The sequence below is a fragment of the Ranitomeya variabilis genome, chromosome 3 (assembly GCF_051348905.1).
Source record: "Ranitomeya variabilis isolate aRanVar5 chromosome 3, aRanVar5.hap1, whole genome shotgun sequence".
Taxonomy (NCBI): Eukaryota; Metazoa; Chordata; class Amphibia; order Anura; family Dendrobatidae; genus Ranitomeya; species Ranitomeya variabilis.
Window position 1 is genome coordinate 740,388,003 of NC_135234.1, and position 25,776 is coordinate 740,413,778.

Sequence of the window (25,776 nt, forward strand, 5' to 3'; positions counted from 1 at the left end):
TGTACTGCGCCAGGCCATGAATCCCAGCCCCGCAGTGTTTTAACTATGTCAATACACTGCGGGGCTGTGATTCATGGGCATCGCGAACCGCACCAGCCAACATTAAATGAGGTCAGAAGATGGGCAGCGCTAACAGCGCTAGGCCAGGGGATAACACGACAGCGCAGACTCCTGTACAGCAAATAACAACGCTCAGGAGGCTGCACCCAGCACCAAGGTGGGATTCTTGACATCTGTGCTGCGTCTCATTACAAAGGGAACTCGCGCCTCCAACACAGTTTGACTGTATAAAGGGCTAAATGTTATACGTGTTCCATTCAGCGTGTGCAAGGAGCCAAATTAAAAGAGCAACCTTTGACTTGTGCACCACTACTGCTGCATAAGCTGTGGCTCTTCTACTTTGTAACCCCTGAGGGGGGGTTAAAGGTTACCTTTGAAATTGGTTCGATTAGGCTTCGGCCTACACTCTGCTCCCCCTGCAGAGCCCGGGCTCCAACACCGCCAGTTGGGGCCCGGTACTGCTAGCTGCACAGAGAAAAACACCTCGCCAATGTGTCAGTGGGGTTCAGCACCGCCAGCTGTTCCCCTGCTGTGCAGCCGGCAACGTGTCCTGCAACAGCCACGCAGGCACAACAGACCCAAAGCTGCCGCCAGTGCAGGCTTCGGCCTACACTCTGCTCCCTCTCCTCCTCCTGCTGACCCCGGGCTCCAACACCGCCAGTTGGGGCCCGGTACTGCTAGCTGCACAGAGAAAAACACCTCGCCAATGTGTCAGTGGGGTTCAGCACCGCCAGCTGTTCCCCTGCTGTGCAGCCGGCATCGTGTCCTGCAAAAGCCACGCAGACACTTGCTCTTGTACCTTCTGCTCCCCATCCTGGTTCCAGTACCGTCAGCTGGTTCCGGGCAGAGCCTTTGGCTTAGGTGCCTCCCTCTGGGTATCCGAGTTCCACCAACGTCAGGTGGTCCTTGGTAGTGCTTTCAGGCACGGGTACCTCCTGCTTAGTAACCGGGTTCCAGTAACGTCAGCTGGTCCTCGGTAGTTCCATTGGCTCTTGGACCTTCGGCTACCCATCCGGGTTCCAGCACCGTCAGCTGGTTCTCGGCACTGTCTTTTGCTCTTGTACCTTCTGCTCCCCATCCTGGTTCCAGTACCGTCAGCTGGTTCCGGGCAGAGCCTTTGGCTTAGGTGCCTCCCTCTGGGTATCCGAGTTCCACCAACGTCAGGTGGTCCTTGGTAGTGCTTTCAGGCACGGGTACCTCCTGCTTAGTAACCGGGTTCCAGTAACGTCAGCTGGTCCTCGGTAGTTCCATTGGCTCTTGGACCTTTGGGTAGCCATCCGAGTTCCAGTTCCATCAGCTGGTTCTCGGCATTTTCTCAGCCTTCTTGTACCTTCTGCTACATTTCCAAGTTCAAGAGACTAAACACGATGACCCGGAAGAACACCCCTAAGATGACGACGACACCAGAGACGACAACCACCGTGATGACGACGACCATGGAGATGATGACCCTGAAGACCACCGTGATGACGACGACCCCGGAGACGACGACCCTGAAGACCACCCCGATGACGACGACCCGGGAGACGACGACCCTGGAGACGACGACCCTGGAGACGACGACGACCTGGAAGACCGAGAAGCAGAAGAACAAGAGGCTGCAGAACAAAGAGCAGAAGAACATTAAGCATAACACTAAATATCAGAGCAAAAAATATTATCTAAATTATAAGCAGAAGAAGACTAAGCAGTGTATGGGGGTGAGTCCGTTCCTCCTCGTGGTGCCCCTGGATAAAGCCTGATGCTGCAGGCCAAACTGAACGCGGACAAATGTAACTCTTTTGTGACAGGCAGAACGGAAGGTGTAATCTTCAAACTTTTATAGATAACAACTACAGGAATGCCTGTCACAAATAAGAATATGATGAAGAAGTAGAATATGATGAAGATAATAGTAAAATAAAAAGAATATGAACAATGTAACCCAAAAAATAATAGGTAGAAGATGAAGAAGAAGATGAATAAGGTGAAGAAGTTGATGTCAAAGAAGCTGATGATGAGGATAATGAAGAAGAAAGCGTGGGAGAAGAAAAAAAGAAGGTGAAGGGCGTTGAAGTAGTGAAACATCAATATGTGGCATAAAAAAAAAAAAAAAATTAACATAGTCAAATTCTTTCTAACGCCGAACGTCATCCAAAAAAAAAAAAATCCTGCTATTCTATTACATTGGGCTAAACCTCTGTGCCTTTAATGTCTCCGCCACGTCCCCCAATACATCCTACATTATTCTTAGTTGTTTTCCTTCATGTAGAATGAACCTACAAGTGTATAAAGGGTTTATTTTAATTCCGATATTTTCGTCCCATTGACTTGCATTGGGATCGGGTATCGGTATCGGATTGGATCCGATATTTTGACGGTATCGGCCGATACTTTCCGATACCGATACTTTCCGATATCGGAAAGTATCGCTCAACACTAATTCTCACCCATCCCTCGTAGATTGTGAGCCTTCGCGGGCAGGGTCCTCACTCCTCCTGTACCAGTTATGACTTGTATTGTTTAAGATTATTGTACTTGTTTTTATTATGTATACCCCTCCTCACATGTAAAGCGCCATGGAATAAATGGCGCTATAACAATAAATAATAATAATAATAATAATAATAATAATAATAATAATACTACGTGGGCTGTGTTATATACTAAGTGCGCTGTGTTATATACTGCATGGGCTGTGCTACACACTACGTGGCTGTGTTATATACTACATGGGCTGTGTTATATACTGCGTGGGCTGTGCTATACACTACGTGGCTGTGCTATATACTACGTGGCTGTGTTATATAGTATGTCGCTGTGCTATATACTACGTGGGCTGTGCTATATACTACGTGGCTGTGCAAAATACTACGTGGCTGTGTTATATACTACGTGGGCTGTGCTATATACTACGTGGCTGTGCAATATAGTACGTGGGCTGTGCTATATACTACATACATATTCTAGAATACCCGATGCGTTAGCATCGGGCCACCATCTAGTGTGGAAATAAAATGGCAGAAATGTTATGTGTTATCATCCTTTGTGTATTATTTATTGTCATCTTAATGAAGATCTGTCACCAGATTTCACAATACATTCATAAAGTATTAAATAGATCACTTAGACTTCTCGACTTAATTTCAGGATTATATAGACATACTGACATGGATTTTAAAAGTAAGTGGACAAGTGTCATCAGGTCTAAAAGATCCAGTTAATAATCTATGCACTTTGTATTATGAAATCCGGTGACAGATCCTCTTTACACAAATCATAAACTCTTACCATGTGTCTGAAAGGGCCTATGAGGAAAAGGATCTGCGTGTTTTTTCAAGACTTCTGCATTCAAAAGAAGAACCTTATTGGTTAGTTCACTCACCTAAAGGTAATAATGAGAATATTAAGTACACTGCACCATACAGAATTTTATAATACAAGTTAGATAAAGATTTGCAGTAATGGAAAAGGGTAAGTATAGCATAAATAGGCAGATTTTATATTTAGAAATCAGGTGATAAACCCCAATGAGATGTAACGGCTATTGACACCTGTGCACTGATTTTTATTTGTTGTTCATTTACTTCCTAAAAGCAAAGTTAGGCAACATTTTGAAAGGCAATTTTTTTATAAAAAAAACAACTACCATTTTGCTGTTGTAAGAATGTGCAACTCCTTTACATAGCTGGCTGTTCTGCTGATTGATATAAAACTGTCCACATGGGGGAATTCCTGGGTTGGCCAGGGGTATTCCTGGATGGGAATTAGAAATCCCTACACTAACAACAATAATGTAATATCGATAAGTATGTAAATGGCAGATCAGAGTGACAAGAGAGAGGCAAGCACCCATGGCTTCAGGAAGACAGATCATGCAGGTCATACTGTATCAAAGAGAGGATAATAAGTTAAGTATACAGTGGCAGTCTGCCAGGGGAGGTGATGACTCACACAAGCTGTACAGTGTGAAGAGGAACGAGGAACGACAGCAGAATCTGTATGGGAGAAATACACAAACGTCTTAGCATCAGTCTGTCTGCACAATGTAGAGGAGATTATTTGTAGACTGTAAAAGAAGACAGCAGTCCAGGAATGAAGCTGTGTTAGTACATGAGAGCTAGTGAAGCCAGCATTATCCTAGATGCACAGACCTTACATCCTGCCTATATGAAGCGTCAAGGCAGTGGGGTACTCGGTACCGGATCTGGTCTTAAAGGGGATGTCATGGTGGCTGCGACCCGGTCCGTGGCCCTGGGCGTCCAATAAAAGGGGGGAGGTCTTTTAATGGAAAAATGTTTATAAGTCTGTCGTGATGCCACCTGTGGTGTTCTGTCAATAGTGGGACCAACGCTGCGTTAAAGGGGTCCTCTGGGGGATGTTATTGCAGCACTGATGGTACACTTCCCACAGGTGAAGCGGGGTCCCCAGAGGTCCTGAAGTGTATGGTGATGATGATGTACGCTGGGCAATGATTAAGGACACAAGTTGTAAGTCTTTACCTGGTTTATTGTAGTTAGCAGGCCACAGTCCAGGGTACCAGGCACGGATGATGGCATGGCCCGGCTGGCCTAGAGGCAATGGAGGGTTCCTTTGTTCCAGTAGAGGTCCGTGAGCCTTTCCAACTAGCGCTTGCTGTATATGAAGTCCCTGCTGCCTGAAGCTTTCTGCAGAGTCCTCTATTCCCCCTGTCCTTAAACAGGTACCTGCATGACGGGCAACTTGAGCCTTTTTACAGGGACTCTATCATGCCCCGGGACTCCTCAGGTGCTGCTGCGTCTCAGGAGTGGTGTGGGCCAATTACATACAGTTCTCGGCCCTCCGGTTCTGCTCTGTGTCTTAGAGTCCCACAAAAGCCTCGGGCTCCCGGTTCCCGGCTACTGCGCTCAGGCTCTGAGGGTGTCTTTCCACTGTTCCCCTCTGAGCTTTTCTCTGTGCACTGCTACTTTCCTCTGTAGCTCCACCACATACAACAAACCTTCAGGTTCTCTCACTCCTTCCAGAGGCTGCAGCTCCCTCGTGGCTGCCAGGCCTCTCTGTCTGCACTCAGTTCCAGACTTCCTTCTCCTTCAGTGTCTCTCCTAGACTGCCTAGCTCCTCCTCCAGGTCAGGATACATATAGCTTAGGGAAGCTCCCCTGAATCCGGGTCCTGAGCTCCCCCTCTTAGCCTGGATTTGGAATGTGTTGTGCATGAGTGCCTTACCTGGTAAAGAGAACTCCATTGACTCTGAGCATGACATTACCCTCCCCAAAAGGAAAGCAACATCACTGCAGCAACCGGTCACCTGGGTTGCTGCATATATTTTATATTGAGTTTACCACTAGCAAAAGTGTCCATAGCCTTTAGTAGGACTAGCCATATTTTTTGTCGAAAAGATCACACCCTCCTAGCAATCAGTAATAGTTTGCAGGGGAATCATCCATCAGACTAGTAAATAAAGGTGTTGTCTGGTCTTAAACTACAAGTCTGCATTCACTGTATGTGATTGCAGACTTGTGAATCCTCACATCGCGCACTTCCGGCCACATTCCAATTAGATGAACGCGGCCTAACTCAATGCAATTGTATTGAGCGAGGCTGGAAACAGTCTAGTCGAAATGTGACCAGAAGTATTGTATACTTGCAATCACATGACCTCCCCCTCTCCCAATGCCAAAGAGCCCTCACAGCATGCGGTGCACATAATGTGAAGATTCACAAGTCTGCAGTCACATAGAGAGACTGCAGACTTGTCGTTTATGACCGAACAACCCTTTTAAGAATGACTGATTTAGCATGCATTGTTTGTAATATCCAAAATGAGCAAAGTATACTTGTTTGAGGGATAAATCCAAGATGGCAGAGCAACCGGTCATAGTTAATTAACGAACCGGATAAAGTGCTGTACAAGTATAGAAATTGCAACTCAACATTTGTAAGAAATAAGTATTTGCACCTGGTTCAAGAGGAAATCCAGAGATTTTTGGTGTTCCTCCATCATGCTCTTCAACATCTTCTTTGTACTTCTTGCATAAGTAATAAGAGAGTTTTGCAGATTCTCTGAAGAGAAATAATATTTCGTTTCACAGGTTACAGCTGTGATTTGTATGTGATGAAACAAGCAGGAAGACTCCAAGTACTTAGATGAGAATTACATAATAATTAACAGAAAATATACTTAATGAGAACCCTACCCTCAATATACATCATAGAAAGGAGCTCATGGTCAGACTGCACTTAACAGAGGAGATACGGTTGATGATCCACCATGCAGAGGTGTTGAAGAGGTGTATATCCCCATCAATAGCATCATAAACTCTCTTGGACCTTGTGGGTCTAGTTGTGGCTGAGGCCCATTATCAAGTCAGGATCTTTTAGAAGCAAAGCTGGAATTCACTTTAACAAAGGAAATAATTATTTTTTCTGCATCTAATTATCCTTATTAGAGACGGGCATGGACCACGAACACGGACTTCTCCTGGAAATCCACGTAACTGTTTGGGTTCAGCAGCCTCAACAAAGCTTGTTGAAAGGCTGGAGCGAAGCCAATTAACAAGCTTTTCCTATGTGGGCACTTTCGGCCCCATCACAGCCATGTCAAGTGTTGGTATGGCTGTGATTGGCTGGCAAATTATGTTGAAAATATATATATATAAAAAAAAAAAACGTGCAGTCCCCCCTATTCTTGATAACCAGTGTAGGTAAAGCTGAAAGTTGCGTGCTGCAGCTGCCAGCTTTATCTTGGCTGATTACCAAAAATAGAGGGAACCCACATTGTTATTTTAAATTATTTAATTAAATAATTAAAAAAAATGGCATGGGGTCTCCTTAATTTTTACAACCAGCCAAGCTCAATCAGACAGCTGAGGACTGGTATTCTTAGACTGGAAAGGGGCTATGGATATTGACCCTCTCCAGCCTAAAACAGCAGTCCGCAGCCGCCCTAGAAAAGGCCCATCTATTAGATGCACCAATTATGGCGCTTTGCCCAGGTACTTCTACTTGCACTGGTGCGGTGGCAAGTGAGGAAATAGTAAATGATTAATGTCAGCTGTTTTTTTGTCTGCCGACATCATGCTCAGGAGTTAGTAATGGAGAGGTGTCTATAAGACATCTCTGTTACTAACCCAGTAAGTAAAAAGCAACAAAGACACACACACAGAGAAAAGTCCTTTATTTGAGCAAAATGCTCACCCACCCACGTATTGCCATTTATTAATGTAAAAATAAAAAAATCTAAGTTCTACGCACCTCTGAGCTGATAATCTATAATGATGATGTCCCATGATGATCCTGAACCCCTCAACATCTGGTTGCTTTGCTGAGTGGTGACAAATGTTACCGCTCAGCCCGGGAACCAACGCACAGTGAGCTGAGCATGAGAATTTGCCTGTGTATGACCGGCAGTGACGTCATTAAGGTTACCGCCGGTCACAGGCAGTCGCGTTCTCACACTAACCTCAGTGTGATCTAGCTGCCTTGCTAAGCAGTAACATTACTGATCTCACCGCTCCACAATGCAACCAGATGTAGCAGACTTGGGGCTTGTTGTGGGACATCAGCATTATGGATTATCAGCCGGACAGGTGAGTATAACTTTGATTTGGCGCATCTAATGGATGCGACTTTTCAGGGGCGACTGCCGGCTGCTATTTTAAGACCGGGGGGGGGGGGCAATATCCATGGCCACATCCCAGTCTGAGAATACCAGCCCCCAGCTGTCAGCTTTACCTGTGCTGGTTATCAAAAATAGAGGGGACCCAACGCCGTTTACTTTTAATACACACATTGCACTAATAATCTCACTGACATAATTATTTCCTTGGACAGGCACCGGATGGCCAATACTCTCATCAGTGTCGTAATGTGTAACATGTAAGGTTAGATCAGAGCCGGTGTTTCTCACACTGTCACACACAACAGCATGGGAATTTCATTTGAATGGGGTTCGGGATCAAGTTTGGGTACTTTTCTGCTACCCAAACTGAACTTTTTTTTTAAAAAGTTTGGCTGAACCCAACGGACCTTAACACTCACGGGTCTGCCCATCCCAAATCCTGACCATGGAGCACTAAGAGAACATGCCCAAGAAGCTACAATCATAGGGCTTGGGTTCAGTGGATACGAAAAATTTATAGATGACTACGTTAGCAAAAAAGCTAAGCAGACAGTTGCTAGAAGTCATTATTACAACGGGTGTAAGGCTTGGGCAACTCGGCGACACGACACGCAACAGCAGTTCTCAGAAAAGACGCGCAGCAAGAATATCTGAGCAACTTGTATGCGACTTGTTGTTACACGTCATTTTTAGAGCTCTGATTTGCAGACGAGTCGAAATCGACTCCACTATTAACTCTACACTAGTTATCTCACTGACATATTTACTTCTATGGACAGGCGCCGGCTGGTGAATACTCTAGTCACCTGCTCTCACTGCTATCAGCGAAACAGGGCATACGATGATGAGAGTAGTACTCATCAGCAGACACCACACCGGCGGTAACCTTTTCACCGCCGGTCACAGCTGCTGGTTTACACGCTGTCATCTGTGTAAGGTTATAACATGTAAGGTTACCGCTGATATAAGAGCAGGACACGGCAAGCCAGAAATGTACTTACTGCACATGCCGAATTTTTGCTCTCGTACTATTAATGACATTTCTCTGCACGTCTGAAAACATTTGTCAGGACTTGTCGTAGCTTCTTTGCTTTTCTTCTTTATTGATGAGGTGACATTGTTGAGCGTCTCCTCCACATCAATGACTGATACTGACCCGACATTACCCTGCAAAGTGACAACAACATTACATAGGCAGGACCCCAATATACACAGTGCACAGGATTGTTTGTCCACTGGAAAAAAAGAACACTCTATAAGGAATAAAATACCCATAAAACGAAACCTTTATTGCTATATTAAACAATATAAGACAAAACATACATGACTAATTTCTGTGAATAAAATACATCTTCAATCTCATAGAAACACTCATGGTCATACCTCGCCATTCACAGGAAACTGAGAAGCATGCAATGTAAATGGAGGGAAAAAAACTACAGGAAAAAAAGACAAAAACAGAACAGAATGGCCACATTTCAAACATAGTAAATGAGAAAACAGAGAAAAGGAGTGAGCTCATGAATCAGCCACGGGTGTGAGGCATAAAGTCTGTTAGTTCCAGAGAGAATATAAGAGCAAAAAGGAATATTGGCACGTTAGACTTGGTGCTGAAATGACTAATACTCGCGACAGTAACCTTGCAGGTCGGGGCTCTTGCAGTTGGGGACCCGTTGATGCCAGCAGAAACTTCAACTGGATGGGCATGCTCCTTGCTGCTGATTTTTTTGTACAACTTAGAGAAAGGAGAGCAGGAATCCCTCATGCATGTGCGTACTGTGTATGCAGATATCATAAAAGCTAGTCTTCCCTCACTAACTCAGAGACAACTGAAAACTAATGTCAATCTCAGAGCATACAAAGCAGTGAAAATGCAAGATACAAGTCATTTAGCGGCCAAAAAGTGCTATTAATAATGTACATTTAAGCAGTGTACTAAATGTTAAAACGCCCTCTCTGGTCAATACTTAGCACTACAGTAGAGTGGGAGCTTATATTCAGGCTTAGCTAGGCCACTAACCATTTCCCTGGCTCCCCAATCTTCTTTTTTGCTTTCTCTACATATCTAGCCAAGGCGATACCCGCTTGATGTACCTACTACACATATGGGAGAGTGACCCAACCAGAACTGGCTCCTCGTAGCTTTTTATGGCCTCAGATGTCATGTTCCCTGTGTCAACCTCATAGGCATGGCACCCAACTTTGAAGCCTTGTAGAACACAAGTACCGTAGTATTTTTCCATACAGTGATCTTTTCATCTCTGGTCTCACACCTGCAGTTCTGCACCTGTACTTCACCATGTTTCCCAGTCTGTCAGTGGCAGCTTCTTCCTATTGTTGGCTGGTCTACCAACACCAGGGATAGCCATGGAGGCAACTTCTTCCTCTCCATGTAGAAATGGCAGCAACCTGAACCTTCGAGAGTGCTGGCCCTCTGTTACCAGGCTATTTTGGAACAAGTAGTTTCTACCTGTGATATTCCTTCTGTGACTGACTCCTAATGGCGTGAAAACCAAGACTCAAATACCCTCTCTGTCTCAATGGCTTTGTCCAGACACGACGTAATTTTGCGCTGATAGCCACCATCCATCCAGCATCCATCACGTAAGCCTAATTGTTCCAGGATAATCCACTGGTTCACCAAGGAACACAGCCTGGAGCCAACGGTCAGGCGTCCTCCCTGCACACCATAACAAACACCCCACTCCCCAAGTATGTTCCCATAAATGACACATACACAACATAAGGGCAATAAAGTAGAACAATCAGTTTATTATGCAAAACTAAAAGAAGTGACACACCCAACAAAGATCAACGCCAACATGGCAGAACAAAAAAAAAACCAACATACAACAGACAAGACCAACATTTAAAGTAAGAGGGTATCGTAGACTGTTTCCACCCTCGATATCTTGTTCTAAAAAGTCACCGAAAACTAATGGAACTGCACCCCTTAAATGATTGGACATTTGTGATTGTTGTTCCAGAGAAAACAAGACCTTTTTTTTCAGCTATGTTACCATAAAAAGTTATAATTGTCAGAATTTGATGAGGCAAAAAAAATAAAAATGAGTCTATAAAATTGGGTCCTCAAAAGGTTAACTACACAGAGCTATACATTGCTCATATATGACATGCGTGCAAAGTAAGCAGAACCTGAAGCCAGAAAACACCTTCTCCAACATTGTGGGACATTTAAAATGTCAAAACTCTCTGAACACAATTGGCAGCAAAAACGCTAAATCTTCCTAACAAGAGCTACAACAGAGCTGGGAGCAGCAGTCGGAGGGCAGGTCACACAAGGCTACATGTTCTCCCACAACATAAAACAAGCACATCTAACAAATGCCCTGGAACCGCAGAAAGACGTTTAAGACTGTTCTCACAGCTCTGTAACCAGCACTGAGCATCTCTGAAGAGAATAATACGTGACATCTATATCGATGAAACCCTGAGAAACACAGGATCTTCTGCCTCTGAAGCTCCATTACTATGACAGGTTGAGGTCCAGATACAACTGGTACTTATGGTCTCAGTTGCGATGATAGAAGGCGGACAGTGTCTATAGGTCCATGATCACATATGGGCACAATCACACAGAAGAGGTGCATCAGTCGCATGAACCTGGGATGGGTGTTAAAGGAGACAGTCTTTCCTACCCGCGGAAATGTGGTCAGTGGTTGGAGCTGAGCACATACTACCACCTGGGATGTTGCGTTACTGTTGACAGGGATCAGAAGGTCGGAGATTTACTGCCGCTGTAGAGATTAAAAATGTGAGGGATATGTGGCCGGAGCTGAGGGGAGAGAGTAGGGTCTTGTAGTGGTGCAAACCTTGATGAGATGCTGTTAAGTCCACCAGACAAAGTCAATCAAACCCATCAACAGTGGTGTGCACAGAAATTATGGAGCCTTATAGCAAACTTTCTAATAGGACCTTTATGATAACCCCTCCCAGAAAAAAAATATTTGACCATGCAGGTGAGGTCACAAAAAGGCATACAGTGGGGAAAAAAAGGATTTAGTCAGCCACCAATCCCACATCATAGTTATCCCACATCATAGGTAGACTCCAAGTATGAGAGTCAAAATGAGAAAACAAATCCAGAAAATCACCTTGTCTGATTTGTCAAGATTTATTTGGCAAATTATGGTGGAAAATAAGTATTTGGTCACCTACAAAAATGCAAGATTTCTGGCTCTCACAGACCTATAACTTCTTCTTTAACCCCTTCACCCCCAAGGGTGGTTTCCACGTTAATGACCGGGCCAATTTTTACAATTCTGACCACTGTCCCTTTATGAGGTTATAACTCTGGAACGCTTCAACGGATCTTGGTGATTCTGACATTGTTTTCTCGTGACATATTGTACTTCATGTTAGTTGTAAAATTTCTTCGATATAACTTGCGTTTATTTGTGAAAAAAACGAATATTTGGCGAAAATTTTGAAAATTTCGCAATTTTCCAACTTTGAATTTTTATGCCCTTAAATCACAGACATATGTCACACAAAATACTTAATAAATAACATTTCCCACATGTCTACTTTACATCAGCACAATTTTGGAACCAAAATTTTTTTTTGTGACGGAGTTATAAGGGTTAAAAGTTGACCAGCAATTTCTCATTTTTACAACACCATTTTTTTTTAGGGACCACATCTCATTTGAAGTCATTTTGACGGGTCTATATGATAGAAAATACCCAAGTGTGACACCATTCTAAAAACTGCACCCCTCAAGGTACTCAAAACCACTTTCAAGAAGTTTATTAACCCTTCAGGTGTTTCACAGGAATTTTTGGAATGTTTAAATAAAAATGAACATTTAACTTTTTTTCACACAAAATTTATTTCAGCTCCAATTTGTTTTATTTTACCAAGGGTAACAGGAGAAAATAGACCCCAAAAGTTGTTGTACAATTTGTCCTGAGTACGCTGATACCCCATATGTGGGGGTAAACCACAGTTTGGGCGCATGGCAGAGCTTGGAAGCAAAGGAGCGCCATTTGACTTTTCAATGCAAAATTGACTGGAATTGAGATGGGACGCCATGTTGCATTTGGAGAGCCCCTGATGTGCCTAAACATTGAAACCCCTAACAAGTGACACCATTTTGGAAAGTAGACCCCCTAAGGAACTTATCTAGATGTGTGGTGAGCACTTTGACCCAACAAGTGCTTTACAGAAGTTTATAATGCAGAGCCGTAAAAATAAAAAATCATATTTTTTCACAAAAATGATCTTTTCACCCCCAATTTTTTATTTTCCCAAGGGTGAGAGAAGAATTTGGACCCCAAAAATTGTTGTGCAATTTGTCCTGAGTACGCTGATACCCCATATGTGGGTGTAAACCATTGTTTGGGCGCAGGGCAGAGCTCGGAAGGGAAGGAGCGCCATTTGACTTTTCAATGCAAAATTGACTGGAATTGAGATGGGACGCCATGTTGCATTTCGAGAGCCCTTGATGTGCCTAAACATTGAAACCCCTAACAAGTGACACCATTTTGGAAAGTAGACCCCCTAAGGAACTTATCTAGATGTGTGGTGAGCACTTTGACCCAACAAGTGCTTTACAGAAGTTTATAATGCAGAGCCGTAAAAATAAAAAATCATATTTTTTCACAAAAAATGATCTTTTCACCCCCAATTTTTTATTTTCCCAAGGGTAAGAGAAGAAATTGGACCCCAAAAATTGTTGTGCAATTTGTCCTGAGTACACTGATACCCCATATGTGGGTGTAAACCATTGTTTGGGCGCAGGGCAGAGCTCAGAAGGGAAGGAGCGCCATTTGACTTTTCAATGCAAAATTGACTGGAATTGAGATGGGACGCCATGTTGCGTTTGGAGAGCCCCTAATGTGCCTAAACATTGAAACCCCCCACGAATGACACCATTTTGGAAAGTAGACCCCCTAAGGAACTTATCTAGATGTGTGGTGAGCACTTTGACCCAACAAGTGCTTCACAGAAGTTTATAATGCAGAGCCGTAAAAATAAAAAATCATATTTTTTCACAAAAATGATCTTTTCACCCCCATTTTTTTATTTCCCCAAGGGTAAGAGAAGAAATTAGACCACAAAAGTTGTTGTGCAATTTGTCCTGAGTACGACGATACCCCATATGTGGGTGTAAACCATTGTTTGGGCGCATAGCAGAGCTCAGAAGGGAAGAAGCGCTATTTTACTTTTCAATGCAAAATTGACTGGAATTAAGATGGGATGCCATGTTGCGTTTGGAGAGCCCCTGATGTGCCTAAACATTAAACCCCCCCACAAGTGACACCATTTTGGAAAGTAGACCCCCTAAGGAACTTATCTAGATGTGTTTTGAGAGCTTTGAACCCCCAAGTGTTTCACTACAGTTTATAACGCAGAGCCGTGAAAATAATTTTTTTTTTTTTTTCACAAAAATGATTTTTTAGCCCCCAGTTTTGTATTTTCACAAGGGTATCAGGATAAATTGGACCCCAAAAGTTGTTGTCCAATTTGTCTGGAGTACGCTGATACCCCATTTGTGGGGGGGGACCACTGTTTGGGCGCATGACAGAGCTCGGAAGGGAAGGAGCGCCATTTGGAATGCAGACTTAAATGGATTGGTCTGCAGGCGTCACGTTGCATTTGCAGAGCCCCTGATGTACCCAAACAGTACAAACCCCCCACAAGTGACCCCATATTGGAAACTAGACCCCCCAAGGAACTTATCTAGATGTGTTGTGAGAACTTTGAACCCCCAAGTGTTTCACTACAGTTTATAACGCAGAGCCGTGAAAATAATTTTTTTTTTTTTTTTTCACAAAAATGAAATTTAGCCCCTAGTTTTGTATTTTCACAAGGGTATCAGGATAAATTGGACCCTAAAAGTTGTTGTCCAATTTGTCCTGAGTACGCTGATACCCCCTATGTGGGGGGGAACCACTGTTTGGGCGCATGACAGAGCTCGGAAGGGAAGGAGCGCCATTTGGAATGCAGACTTAAATGGATTGGTCTGCAGGCGTCACGTTGCATTTGCAGAGCCCCTGATGTACCCAAACAGTACAAACCCCCCACAAGTGACCCCATATTGGAAACTAGACCCCCCAAGGAACTTATCTAGATGTGTTGTGAGAACTTTGAACCCCCAAGTGTTTTACTACAGTTTATAACGCAGAGCCGTGAAAATAAAAATTATGTTTTTTTCACAAAAATGATTTTTTAGCCCCCAGTTTTGTATTTTCACAAGGGTATCAGGATAAATTGGACCCTAAAAGTTGTTGTCCAATTTGTCCTGAGTACGCTGATACCCCCTATGTGGGGGGGAACCACTGTTTGGGCGCATGACAGAGCTCGGAAGGGAAGGAGCGCCATTTGGAATGCAGACTTAAATGGACTGGTCTGCAGGCGTCACGTTGCATTTGCAGAGCCCCTGATGTACCCAAATAGTACAAACCCCCCACAAGTGACCCCATATTGGAAACTAGACCTCCCAAGGAACTTATCTAGATGTGTTGTGAGAACTTTGAACCCCCAAGTGTTTCACTACAGTTTACAACGCAGAGCCGTGAAAATAAAACATATTTTTTTCCCACAAAAATGATTTTTAGCCCCCCAAATTTTTATTTTCCCAAGGATAACAAGAGAACTTGGACCCCAGAAGTTGTTGTTCAATTTGTCCCTAGTACGCTGATACCCCATATGTTGGGGTAAACCCCTTTTTGGACGCACGGGAGAGCTCGGAAGGGAAGGAGCACCGTTTTACTTTTTCAACGCAGAATTGGCTGGAATTGAGATTGGACGCCATGTCGCGTTTGGAGAGCCCCTGATGTGCCTGAACAGTGGAAACTCCCCAATTCTACCTGAAACCCTACCCCTAACCTCACCCCTAACCGTTTACTGAACATTTTCTGACAGTCATAAGTGCCACGTATATAAGTGCCACGTATTTAAGTGCCACGTATTTCAGTGCCACGTATTTCAGTGCCACGTATTTCAGTGCCACGTATTTAAGTGCCACGTATTTAAGTGCCACGTATTTAAGTGCCACGTATTTAAGTGCCACGTATTTAAGTGCCACGTATTTCAGTGCCACGTATTTAAGTGCCACGTATTTAAGTGCCACGTATTTAAGTGCCACGTATTTCAGTGCCACGTATTTCAGTGCCACGTATTTAAGTGCCACGTATTTCAGTGCCACGATATTTCAGTGCCACGTATTTAAGTGCCACGTATTTAAGTGCCACGATATTTCAGTGCCACGTATTTCAGTGCCACGTATTTCAGGCACTGAAAAATACGTGGCACGTAAATACGTGGCACGTAAATACGTGGCACGTAAATACGTGGCACGTAAATACGTGGCACTGAAATACGTGGCACTGAAATACGTGGCACTGAAATACGTGGCACTTAAATACGTGGCACTTAAATACGTGGCACTTAAATACGTGGCCTCTGAAATATCGTGGCACTTATATACGTATATAAACGTATATTTCAGTGCCACGTATTTCAGTGCCACGTATTTCAGGTTAGGGGTAGGGTTAGGGGTAGGGTTAGGGTTTTTTGTTTTTTTCTTGTTTTCTTGTGTTTTTCTATAAAAACGCATGCGTTTTACCGCGTTTACATGCATTTTTTCACACGTGGTTTTTTAAAAAAACGCATGCAGATAAAAACGCAAGTGTGAAACCAGACTAAAAGACGCTTTTTATAGCAAAAAAGTTTTTGCGTCTCCACATTTTGAGACCTAGAATTTTTCCACATTTTGGTCCACAGAGTCATGTGAGGTCTTGTTTTTTGCGGGACGAGTTGACGTTTTTATTGGTAACATTTTCGGACACGTGACCATTTTTTATCACTTTTTATTCCGATTTTTGTGAGGCAGAATAACCAAAAACCAGCTATTCATGAATTTCTTTTGGGAGAGGCGTTTATACCGTTCTGCGCTTGGTAAAATTGATAAAGCAGTTTTATTCGTCGGGTCAGTACGATTACAGCGATACCTCATTTATATCATTTTTTTATGTTTTGACGCTTTTATACGATAAAAACTATTTTATAGAAAAAATAATTATTTTGGCATCGCTTTATTCTCAGGACTATAACTTTTTTATTTTTTTGCTGATGATGCTGTATGGCGGCTCGTTTTTTGCGGGACAAGATGACGTTTTCAGCGGTAACATGGTTATTTATATCCGTCTTTTTGATCGCGTGTTATTCCACTTTTTGTTCGGCGGTATGGTAATAAAGCGTTGTTTTTTGCCTCGTTTTTTTTTTTTTTTTCTTACGGCGTTTACTGAAGGGGTTAACTAGTGGGGCAGTTTTATAGGTTGGGTCGGTACGGACGCGGCGATACTAAATATGTGTACTTTTATTGTTTTTGTTTGTTTTTTTTAGATAAAGAAATGTATTTATGGGAATAATATTTTTTTTTTTATTATTATTTATTTAGGAATTTTTTTTTATTTTTTTTACACATGTGGGAATTTTTTTTTTTACTTTTTTACTTTGTCCCAGGGGGGGACATTACAGATCGCTGATCTCACAGTGTGCACAGCACTCTGTGAGATCTCCGATCTCACTTACAGCCGTGCAGGCTGCAGCTTTCATCTGCAGCCTGCTCCGACCCGGAAGTGCTCCCTGCAGGACCCGGATACAGCCCCTCGGCCATTTTGGATCCGGGGCCTGCAGGGAGAAGACGTTCGGTACGAGGTGAGTACATCACCTTGTACCGATCGTCTCAGGGAAGCCCGCAGGGAGCCCCCTCCCTGCGCGATGCTTCCCTGCACCGCCGGCACATCGCGATCATGTTTGATCGCGGTGTGCCGGGGGTTAATGTGCCGGGGGCGGTCCGTGACCGCTCCTGGCACATAGTGCCGGATGTCAGCTGCGATATGCAGCCGACACCCGGCCGCGATCGGCCGCGCTCCCCCCGTGAGCGCGGCCGATCGCGTATGACGTACTATCCCGTCGGCGGTCATGGGGGCCCACCCCACCTCGACGGGATAGTACGTCAGATGTCGGGAAGGGGTTAAGAGGCTCCTCTGTCCTCCACTCATCACCTGTAGTAATGGCAACTGTTTGAACTTGTTATCAGTATGAAAGACACCTGTCCACAACCTCAAACAGTCACACTCTAAACTCCACTATGGTGAAGACCAAAGAGCTGTCGAAGGACACCAGAAACAAAATTGTAGCCCTGCACCAGTCTGAGAAGACTGAATCTGCAATAGGCAAGCAGCTTGGTGTGATGAAAAACAGTGGGGGCAATAGTAAGAAAATGGAAGACATACAAGACCACTGATAATCTCCCTCGATCTGGGGCTGCACGCAAGATCTCACCCCGTGGAGTCAAAATGATCACAACAACGGTGAGCAAAAATCCCAGAACCACACGGGGGACCTAGTGAATGACCTGCATAGAGCTGGGCCAACCTTTACAAAGTGTACTATCAGTAACACACTATGCCGCCAGGAACTCAGATCCTGCAGTGCCAGACGTGTCCCTCTGCTTAAGCCAGTACATGTCCGGGCCCATCTGAAGTTTGCTAGAGAACATTTGGATTATTACCCAGAATAGTATTAGGAGAATTTCAAATTGTCTGATTAAACCAAAGTAGAACTGTTTGGTATAAACAAAACTTGTCATGTTTGGAGGAGACAGAATGCTGAGTTGCATCCAAAGAACACCATACCTACTGTGAAGCATGGGGGTGGCAACATCATGCTTTGGGGCTGTTTCTCTGCAAAGGGACCAGAATGACTGATCTGTGTACATGAAAGAATGAATTGTGCCATGTATCGTGAGATTTTAAGTGCAAACCTCCTTCCATCAGCAAGGCTATTGAAGATGAAACGTGGATGGGTCTTTCATCATGATAATGATCCCAAGCACACTGCCAGGGCAATGAAGGAGTGGCTTCTTAAGAAGCATATGAAGGTCCTGATATGATCTCAACCCTATAGGAAACCTTTGGAGGGAGTTGAAAGTCCGTGTTGCCCAGTGACAGTCCCAAAACATCACTGCTCTAGAGGAGATCTGCATGGAGGAATGGGCTAACATACCACCAACAGTGTGCGCCAACCTTGTGAAGACTTACAGAAAATGTTTGACCACTGTCATTGTCACAAAGGATATATGACAAAATATTGAGATGAATCTTTGTTAATGACCAAATACTTATTTTCCACCATAATTTGCTAAATAAATCTTGCCAAATCAGACAAGGTGATTTTCTGGATTTGTTTTCTCATTTTGACTCTCATGGTTGTGGTCTACCTATGATGTCAATTACAGGCCTCTCTCATCTTTTTAAAGGGAATCTGTCATCTCATTTTTCAACTATAAACTGTAGCCACCGCCATCAAGGGCTTATCTACAGCATTCTGTAATGCTGTAGATAAGCCCCCGATTTAAACTGAAAGAAAAACAAGTTAGATTATACTCACCCAGGGGTGGTCCCGGTTCGGGTCCGATGGGCGTCGCAGGTCCGGGATCGGCGCCTCCCATCTTCATACGATGTTGTCATCCTCCTTGCTTCTGTTACGGCTCCTGTGCAGGCGTACTGATTTGCCCTGTTGAGGGCAGCGTAAAGTACTGCAGTGTGCAGGCGCTGGGCCTCTCTGACCTTTCCTGGCACCTGCGCACTGCAGTACTTTACGCTGCCCTCAACAGGGCAGAGAATTACACCTGCACAGGAGCCGCGACAGAAGCAAGGAAGAGGACGTCATCGTATGAAGATGGGAGGCGCCGGACCCAGACCTGCGAAGCCCATCGGACCCGGACCGCCCCTGGGTGAGTATAATCTAACTTGTTTTTCTTATCCTTCAGGTTACATCGGGGGCTTATCTAAAGCATTACAGAATGCTGTAGATAAGCCCCTAATGGCGGTGGTCGCAGTTTATAGTGGCAAAATGAGGTGACAGATTCCCTTTAAGTGGGAGAACATGCACAATTGGTTGCTGATTAAATACTCTTTTTCCCCACTGTACCTTCCAACATAAAAGGGGTTGTGCCCCAAATAAAAGTTCATTTTAATCAACAGATATCGGAAAAAGAATAATCTCCACATTTGGATGTGTTTAAATAAAATGTTCCTGTGCCGAGATAATCTTATAAATGTGTCCCTGCTGTGTACTGTGTAATGGCTGTGACTGACCGTGCAGGAACATGGTCTGATCGTACCACATCTCCTGGGCAGGGGGGGGGGGGGAAGAAAAAAAAGTATGCAGACATTACAGCAGGAGATTGCAGCTGATTCTTTCTTTGATGTGAAAAATATTTTACTTACAAAAATAATTATTTACGATCCTGTGCTTTGTCTATATACACTGCTCAAAAAAATAAAGAGAACACTAAAATCCCACATCCTAGATATCACTGGATCAAATATTCCAGTTGTAAATCTTTATTCATTACATATTGGAATGTATTGAGAACAATAAAACCTAAAAATTATTAACGTAAATCACAACGAATACCCCACAGAGGTCTGGAGTTGGAATGATGCTCAAAATCAAAGTGGAAAATGAAGTTACAGGCTGATCCAACTTCAGTGGAAATGCCTCATGACTAGTGTTGAGCGATACCGTCCGATACTTGAAAGTATCGGTATCGGATAGTATCGGCCGATACCCGAAAAGTATCGGATATCGCCGATACCGATACCCGATACCAATACAAGTCAATGGGACACCAAGTATCGGAAGGTATCCTGATGGTTCCCAGGGTCTGAAGGAGAGGAAACTCTCCTTCAGGCCCTGGGATCCATATTACTGTGTATTACAAGCCGCGACGTCATTCTCAGGCCCTAAACTCCTCATTCTAGGAATTTAGGACCTGAGAATTACGTCACGGCTTGTGATTGGTCGCGTGGCGGTCACATGAGCGGCACGCGACCAATCAGAAGCCGTGACGTCATGGAAGGCCCTAAACGCGCTCATTTTAAGCAAAGAAGGCTGCCGGTTACCAGCGGTGATGTCCAGGGGCCTCCGGAGAGGTGAGTATATCAATATTTTTTATTTTAATTCTTTATTTTACACAGTAATATGGATCCGATACCGATTCCCGATAACACAAAGGTATCGGAACTCGGTATCGGAATTCCGATACCGCAAGTATCGGCCGATACCCGATACTTGCGGTATCGGAATGCTCAACACTACTCATGACAAGGAAAAGATGCTCAGTATTGTGTGTGGCCTCCATGTGCCTGAATGATCTCTCTACAATGCCTGGGCATGCTCCTGATGAGGCGACGGATGGTCTCCTGAGGGATCTCCTCCCAGACCTGGACTAAAGCATCCACCAACTCCTGGACAGTCTGTGGTGCAACGTGACGTTGGTGTATGGTGTGAGACATGATGTCCCAGATGTGTTCAATCAGATTCAGGTCTGGGGAACGGTGGGCCAGTCCATAGCTTCAATGCCTTCATCTTGCAGGAACTGCTGACACACTCCAGCCACATGAGGTCTGGCATTGTCCTGCATTAGGAGGAACCCAGGGCCAACCGCACCAGCATATGGTCTCACAAGGGGTCTGAGGATCTCATCTCGGTACCTAATGGCAGTCAGGCTTCCTCTGGCGAGCACATGGAGGTCTGTGCGGCCCTCCAAAAAATGCCACCTCACACCATTACTGACCCACTGCCAAACCGGTAATGCAGAAAGATGTTGCAGGCAGCAGATCGCTCTCCACGGCGTCTCCAGACTCTGTCACGTCTGTCACATGTGCTCAGTGTGAACCTGCTTTCATCTGTGAAGAACAGAGAGCCAGTGGCGAATTTGCCAATCCTGGTGTTCTGTGACAAATGCCAAGCATCCTGCACGGTGTTGGGCTGTGAGCATGCAGCGCCCCAGAGTCCTGGTCATTGCAGTAATGTTGCTCTTCCACCAGGGGGAGTGATACTACGTCTGAAGGCAATAAAGGAGATCACTTTACCAGGTATCACAAACCATACACTACACTTCACACTCCAGTCCACCAGGGGGAGCCTTGCTCCTATCTACTAGGGCACTCCTCACAATTAGGTAAAACTGGTGGTTTTGATAGGAAGTTAGACAGACGCTGACTGGGCTTCACCCAGGCAGCACCCTGTCAGGCAGACAGAGGGGAAGGAGGAACATCACAGAGCTGCAGACACAGAGGTCCCTAACAGGGGTGGGATCCTGTCAGAGGCCTAGACAGAGAGCCACGGAGCTGCCCCTGCCCCACGTGCGGCATCATCCTAAGGAAGGACACGGAAGAGAATTGTATTGTAGCGGGTGAGAAACGAAGTCATAGCACAAGGAGAGGAATCTAGAGGGCGTTGTGCCCTGTAAAAGGCTGCCTCCTTCTGAGGTGCAGAATCCGGTAGCCGGAACACCGAGGGAGCAATCGTCTCCAAGCCTTGCTTCAGAGACCGGCAGGACAGTTAATTCCACGTTAGCTGCCCGACCTTATACCCAGGAGGCACGGTGGCAACTTGTGGGGGCTGGGGCATCGTAGGGTCCCTGTAAAAAGCCTCAGGCCATCAGTCATACAAGTTTGTCCTATCCTTACCATCAGGGGGACAGAGAGAAAGAGAAATAACATCTAGAACACCAACATCAGTTGTGAGGACCTCACCGAGAAGCTCAGCAGGGGGTACTACAACGCACAGGCGCTAGAGGAAGGCTACTGATTTCCACCTGGATAAGGGGACTCTGAATTTGCCTTCAGACCGACCGAACTCTGCCTGCCCTGTGATCCGGTGCCCTGGACCGTGGATGCTGAAGCCTTCAGTAAAGGTAAAAAGACTGCAACCTTGTGTCCTCGTTATTCACTGCGCCTCACATCATCCACCATCTACACTCTGGGAAGCCCTGGGGATACACTTCACCTGTGGGAAGGTATACCATCTAGCTGCCATAACATCACCCCAGAGGACCCCTTTAAGCAGTGTCAGTCCCCACTGACCGAACACCACAGGTGGCGTCACGAACCCAAACTTTATTTAAAACCCCTTTAATGACATCCCCTTTTACATGGGCGCCCAAGGCCACGGACCGGGTCGCCGCCACCGTGACATCCCCCTTTAAATACCAGACCCGGTACTGAGTACCCCACGGCCCTGGCGGGCGACTCACTCCTCCTGTTCCTCCTTGCGCAAAGGCTGAGGTAGCGGTCCTGTGGCTGGGTTGTTGCCCTCCTACTGCCCCCTCCACGTCTCCTCTTAGTGCCTCCAGCCTCTGGACACTACGCTGACAGACACAGCAAACCTTCTTGCCACAGTTCGCATTGATGTGCCATCCTGGATGAGCTGCACTACCTGAGCCACTTGTGTGGGTTGTAGAGTCCGTCTCATGCTACCACAAGTGTGAAAGGACAACCAACATTCAAAAGCGACCAAAACATCAGCCAGAAAGCATTGGTACTGAGATGTGGTCTGTGGTCCCCACCTGCAGAACCACTCCTTTATTGAGGGTGTCTTGATAATTGCCAATAATTTCCATCTGTTGTCTATTCCGTTTGCACAACAGCATGTGAAATTGATTGTCAATCAGTGTTGCTTCCTAAGTGGACAGTTTGATTTCACAGAAGTTTGATTTACTTGGAGTTATATTGTTTAAGTGTTCCCTTTTTTTTGAACAGTGTACTTCCCCCTCTCCTGCCCAAGAGTTGTGGTATGATCAGACCATGTTCCTGCACGGTCAGACACAGCCATTACACAGTACACAGCAGGGGCACATTTATAAGATTAAAACAATGTTTCTGTGCTAAGATAAACACAACCAATTGTGGAGTTTTATTTTATTCCAAGATCTGTTGATTAAAATATACAGTGGGTATGGAAAGTATTTAGACCTCTTTAAATTTTTCACTCTGTTTCATTGCAGCCATTTGGTAAATTCAAAAAAGTTCATTTTTTTCTCATTAATGTACACTCTGCACCCCATCTTGACAGAAAAAAAAACAAATGTAGAAATTTTTGCAAATTTAATTAAATATAAAAACTGAAACATCACATGGTCATAAGTATTCAGACCCTTTGCTCAGACACTCCTATGTAAGTCACATGCTGTCCATTTCCTTGTGATCCTCCTTGAGATGGTTCTACTCCTTCATTGGAGTCCAACTGTGTTTAATTAAACCGATAGGACTTGATTTGGAAAGGCGCACACCTGTCTATATAAGACCTCACAGCTCACAGTTCATGTCAGACCAAATGAGAATCATGAGGTCAAAGGAACTGGCCAAGGAGCTCAGAGACAGAATTGTGGCAAGGCACAGATCTGGCCAAGGTTACAACAGAATTTCTGCAGTACTCAAGGTTCCTAAGAGCACAGTGGCCTCCATAATCCTTAAATGGAAGAAGTTTGGGACCACCAGAAGTCTTCCTAGACCTGGCTAAACTGAGCAATTCATGGGAGAAGAGCCTTGGTGAGAGAGGTAAAGAAAAACTACAAGATCACTGTGGCTGAGCTCCAGAGATGCAGTAGGGAGACAGGAGAAAGTTCCACAAAGTCAACTATCGCTGCAGCCCTCCACCAGTCAGACCCTTATGGCAGAGTGGCAAGATGGAAGCCTCTCCTCAGTGCAAGACATATGAAAGCCCACATAGTTTGCTAAAAAACACATAAAGGACTCCCTGACTATGAGAAATAAGATTCTCTGGTCTGATGAGACGAAGATAGACATTTTTGGTGATAATTCTAAGCGGTATGTGGGGAGAAAACCAGCCACTGCTCATCACCTGACCAATACAATCCCAAAAGTGAAACATGGTGGTGGCTGCATCATGCTATGGGGGTGTTTTTCAGCTGCAGGCACAGGATGACCGGTTGCCATTGAAGGAAACATGAATGTGGCCAAGTACAGAGATATCCTGGATGAAAACCTCTTCCAGAGTGCTCTGGACCTCCGACTTGGCCGAAGGTTCACCTTCTAACAAAACAATGACCCTAAGCACACAGCTAAAATAACAAAGGAGTGGCTTCAGAACAACTCTGTGACCATTCTTGACTGGCCCAGCCAGAGCCCTGACCTAAACCCAATTGAGCATCTCTGGAGAGACCTGAAAATGGCTGTCCACCAATGTTCACCATCCAACCTGACGGAACTGGAGAGGATCTGCAAGAAGAATGGCCGAGGATCCCCAAATCCAGGTGTGAAAAACTTGTTGCATCATTCCCAAGAAGACTCATCGCTGTACTAGCTCAAAAGGGCTTCTACTCAATACTGAGCAAAGGGGCTGAATACTTATGACCATGTGATATTGCAGTTTTTCTGTTTTAATAAATTTGCAAACATTTCTACATTTCTGTTTTTTTCAGTCAAGATGGGGTGCAGAGTGTACATTAATGAGAAAAAAATTAACTTTTTTGAATTTACCAAATGGCTGCAATGAAACAAAGAGTGAAAAATTTAAAGGGGTCTGAATACTTTCCGTACCCACTGTACAGTATATGCAATGTCTGTCTCTTTACGAAAGATAAGGCACTGCTACACGTCTATGACTATTTTTAATAATGACGTAGATGTTTATTTTAGTTTTACAGATAAAAAAAAGTACTATTGGCACATATCAGTACCAGGACAGGATCATAGCCCATGGAAACCACGCAAAAAAATTGGAGATGAATGTTTTAGAAAGGAAAATAAGTAAAACATGATAAAATCATAGTTAGAATTGCAAAAACAAACAAACACAAACAATAATAAAAGGCCATCATTAATTGTCGAATGTGACCACAATGTCCAAAAATTCAGCGTGGATAATAATGTAAAAATAAAAATAATACTGCCATATACTACCTAAGTACAAATCGATATAACTTTATGTGCTTCATGTAAGCATGATGTCGCCTGTGGAATTAATGGCGCCATATAAGTGAGGATCATAACTAAATAAGCCATATTTACAAATACAGAGAGCCCCTTTATGATTTTCTGCACGCATCTATGCCGACTTGCGGAATGAAGAATTGTTAGTTTTGCAGACAGATCAGATTGACTTACCTTTGCGGAAGGGATGGAATATTCCTCGGTCATCGTGCTTTCTCCTCTACGGAAAACAAGGTGGCAGAAGATCAGCGCAGCGGCACACAGGCGCATCATCTTTTATTTGAAGAGATGCAAAAAAACACTTGCGGAACCTTCAGATTTCCTTGTGAAGACCCAGCAGACCGCAGATGCTGGAGAT

The 25,776-nt window shown here is 44.5% G+C and overlaps 1 protein-coding gene across 1 annotated transcript in view; it reads right to left on the reverse strand.

The window, feature by feature from the left end:
- Nucleotides 1–25,625, reverse strand: part of ANGPTL5 (angiopoietin like 5) — a 58,908-nt gene extending 33,283 nt beyond the window's left edge. Inside the window, exons 1-4 of the mRNA XM_077299259.1 lie at nucleotides 25,593–25,625; nucleotides 8,640–8,805; nucleotides 5,977–6,080; nucleotides 3,331–3,424 (exon numbers count right to left, since the gene is read on the reverse strand). Of these exons, the coding sequence (XP_077155374.1) occupies nucleotides 3,331–3,424; nucleotides 5,977–6,080; nucleotides 8,640–8,805; nucleotides 25,593–25,625 (397 nt within the window). The remainder of the gene's footprint in view (nucleotides 1–3,330; nucleotides 3,425–5,976; nucleotides 6,081–8,639; nucleotides 8,806–25,592) is intronic.
- Nucleotides 25,626–25,776: the final 151 nt, after the last annotated feature.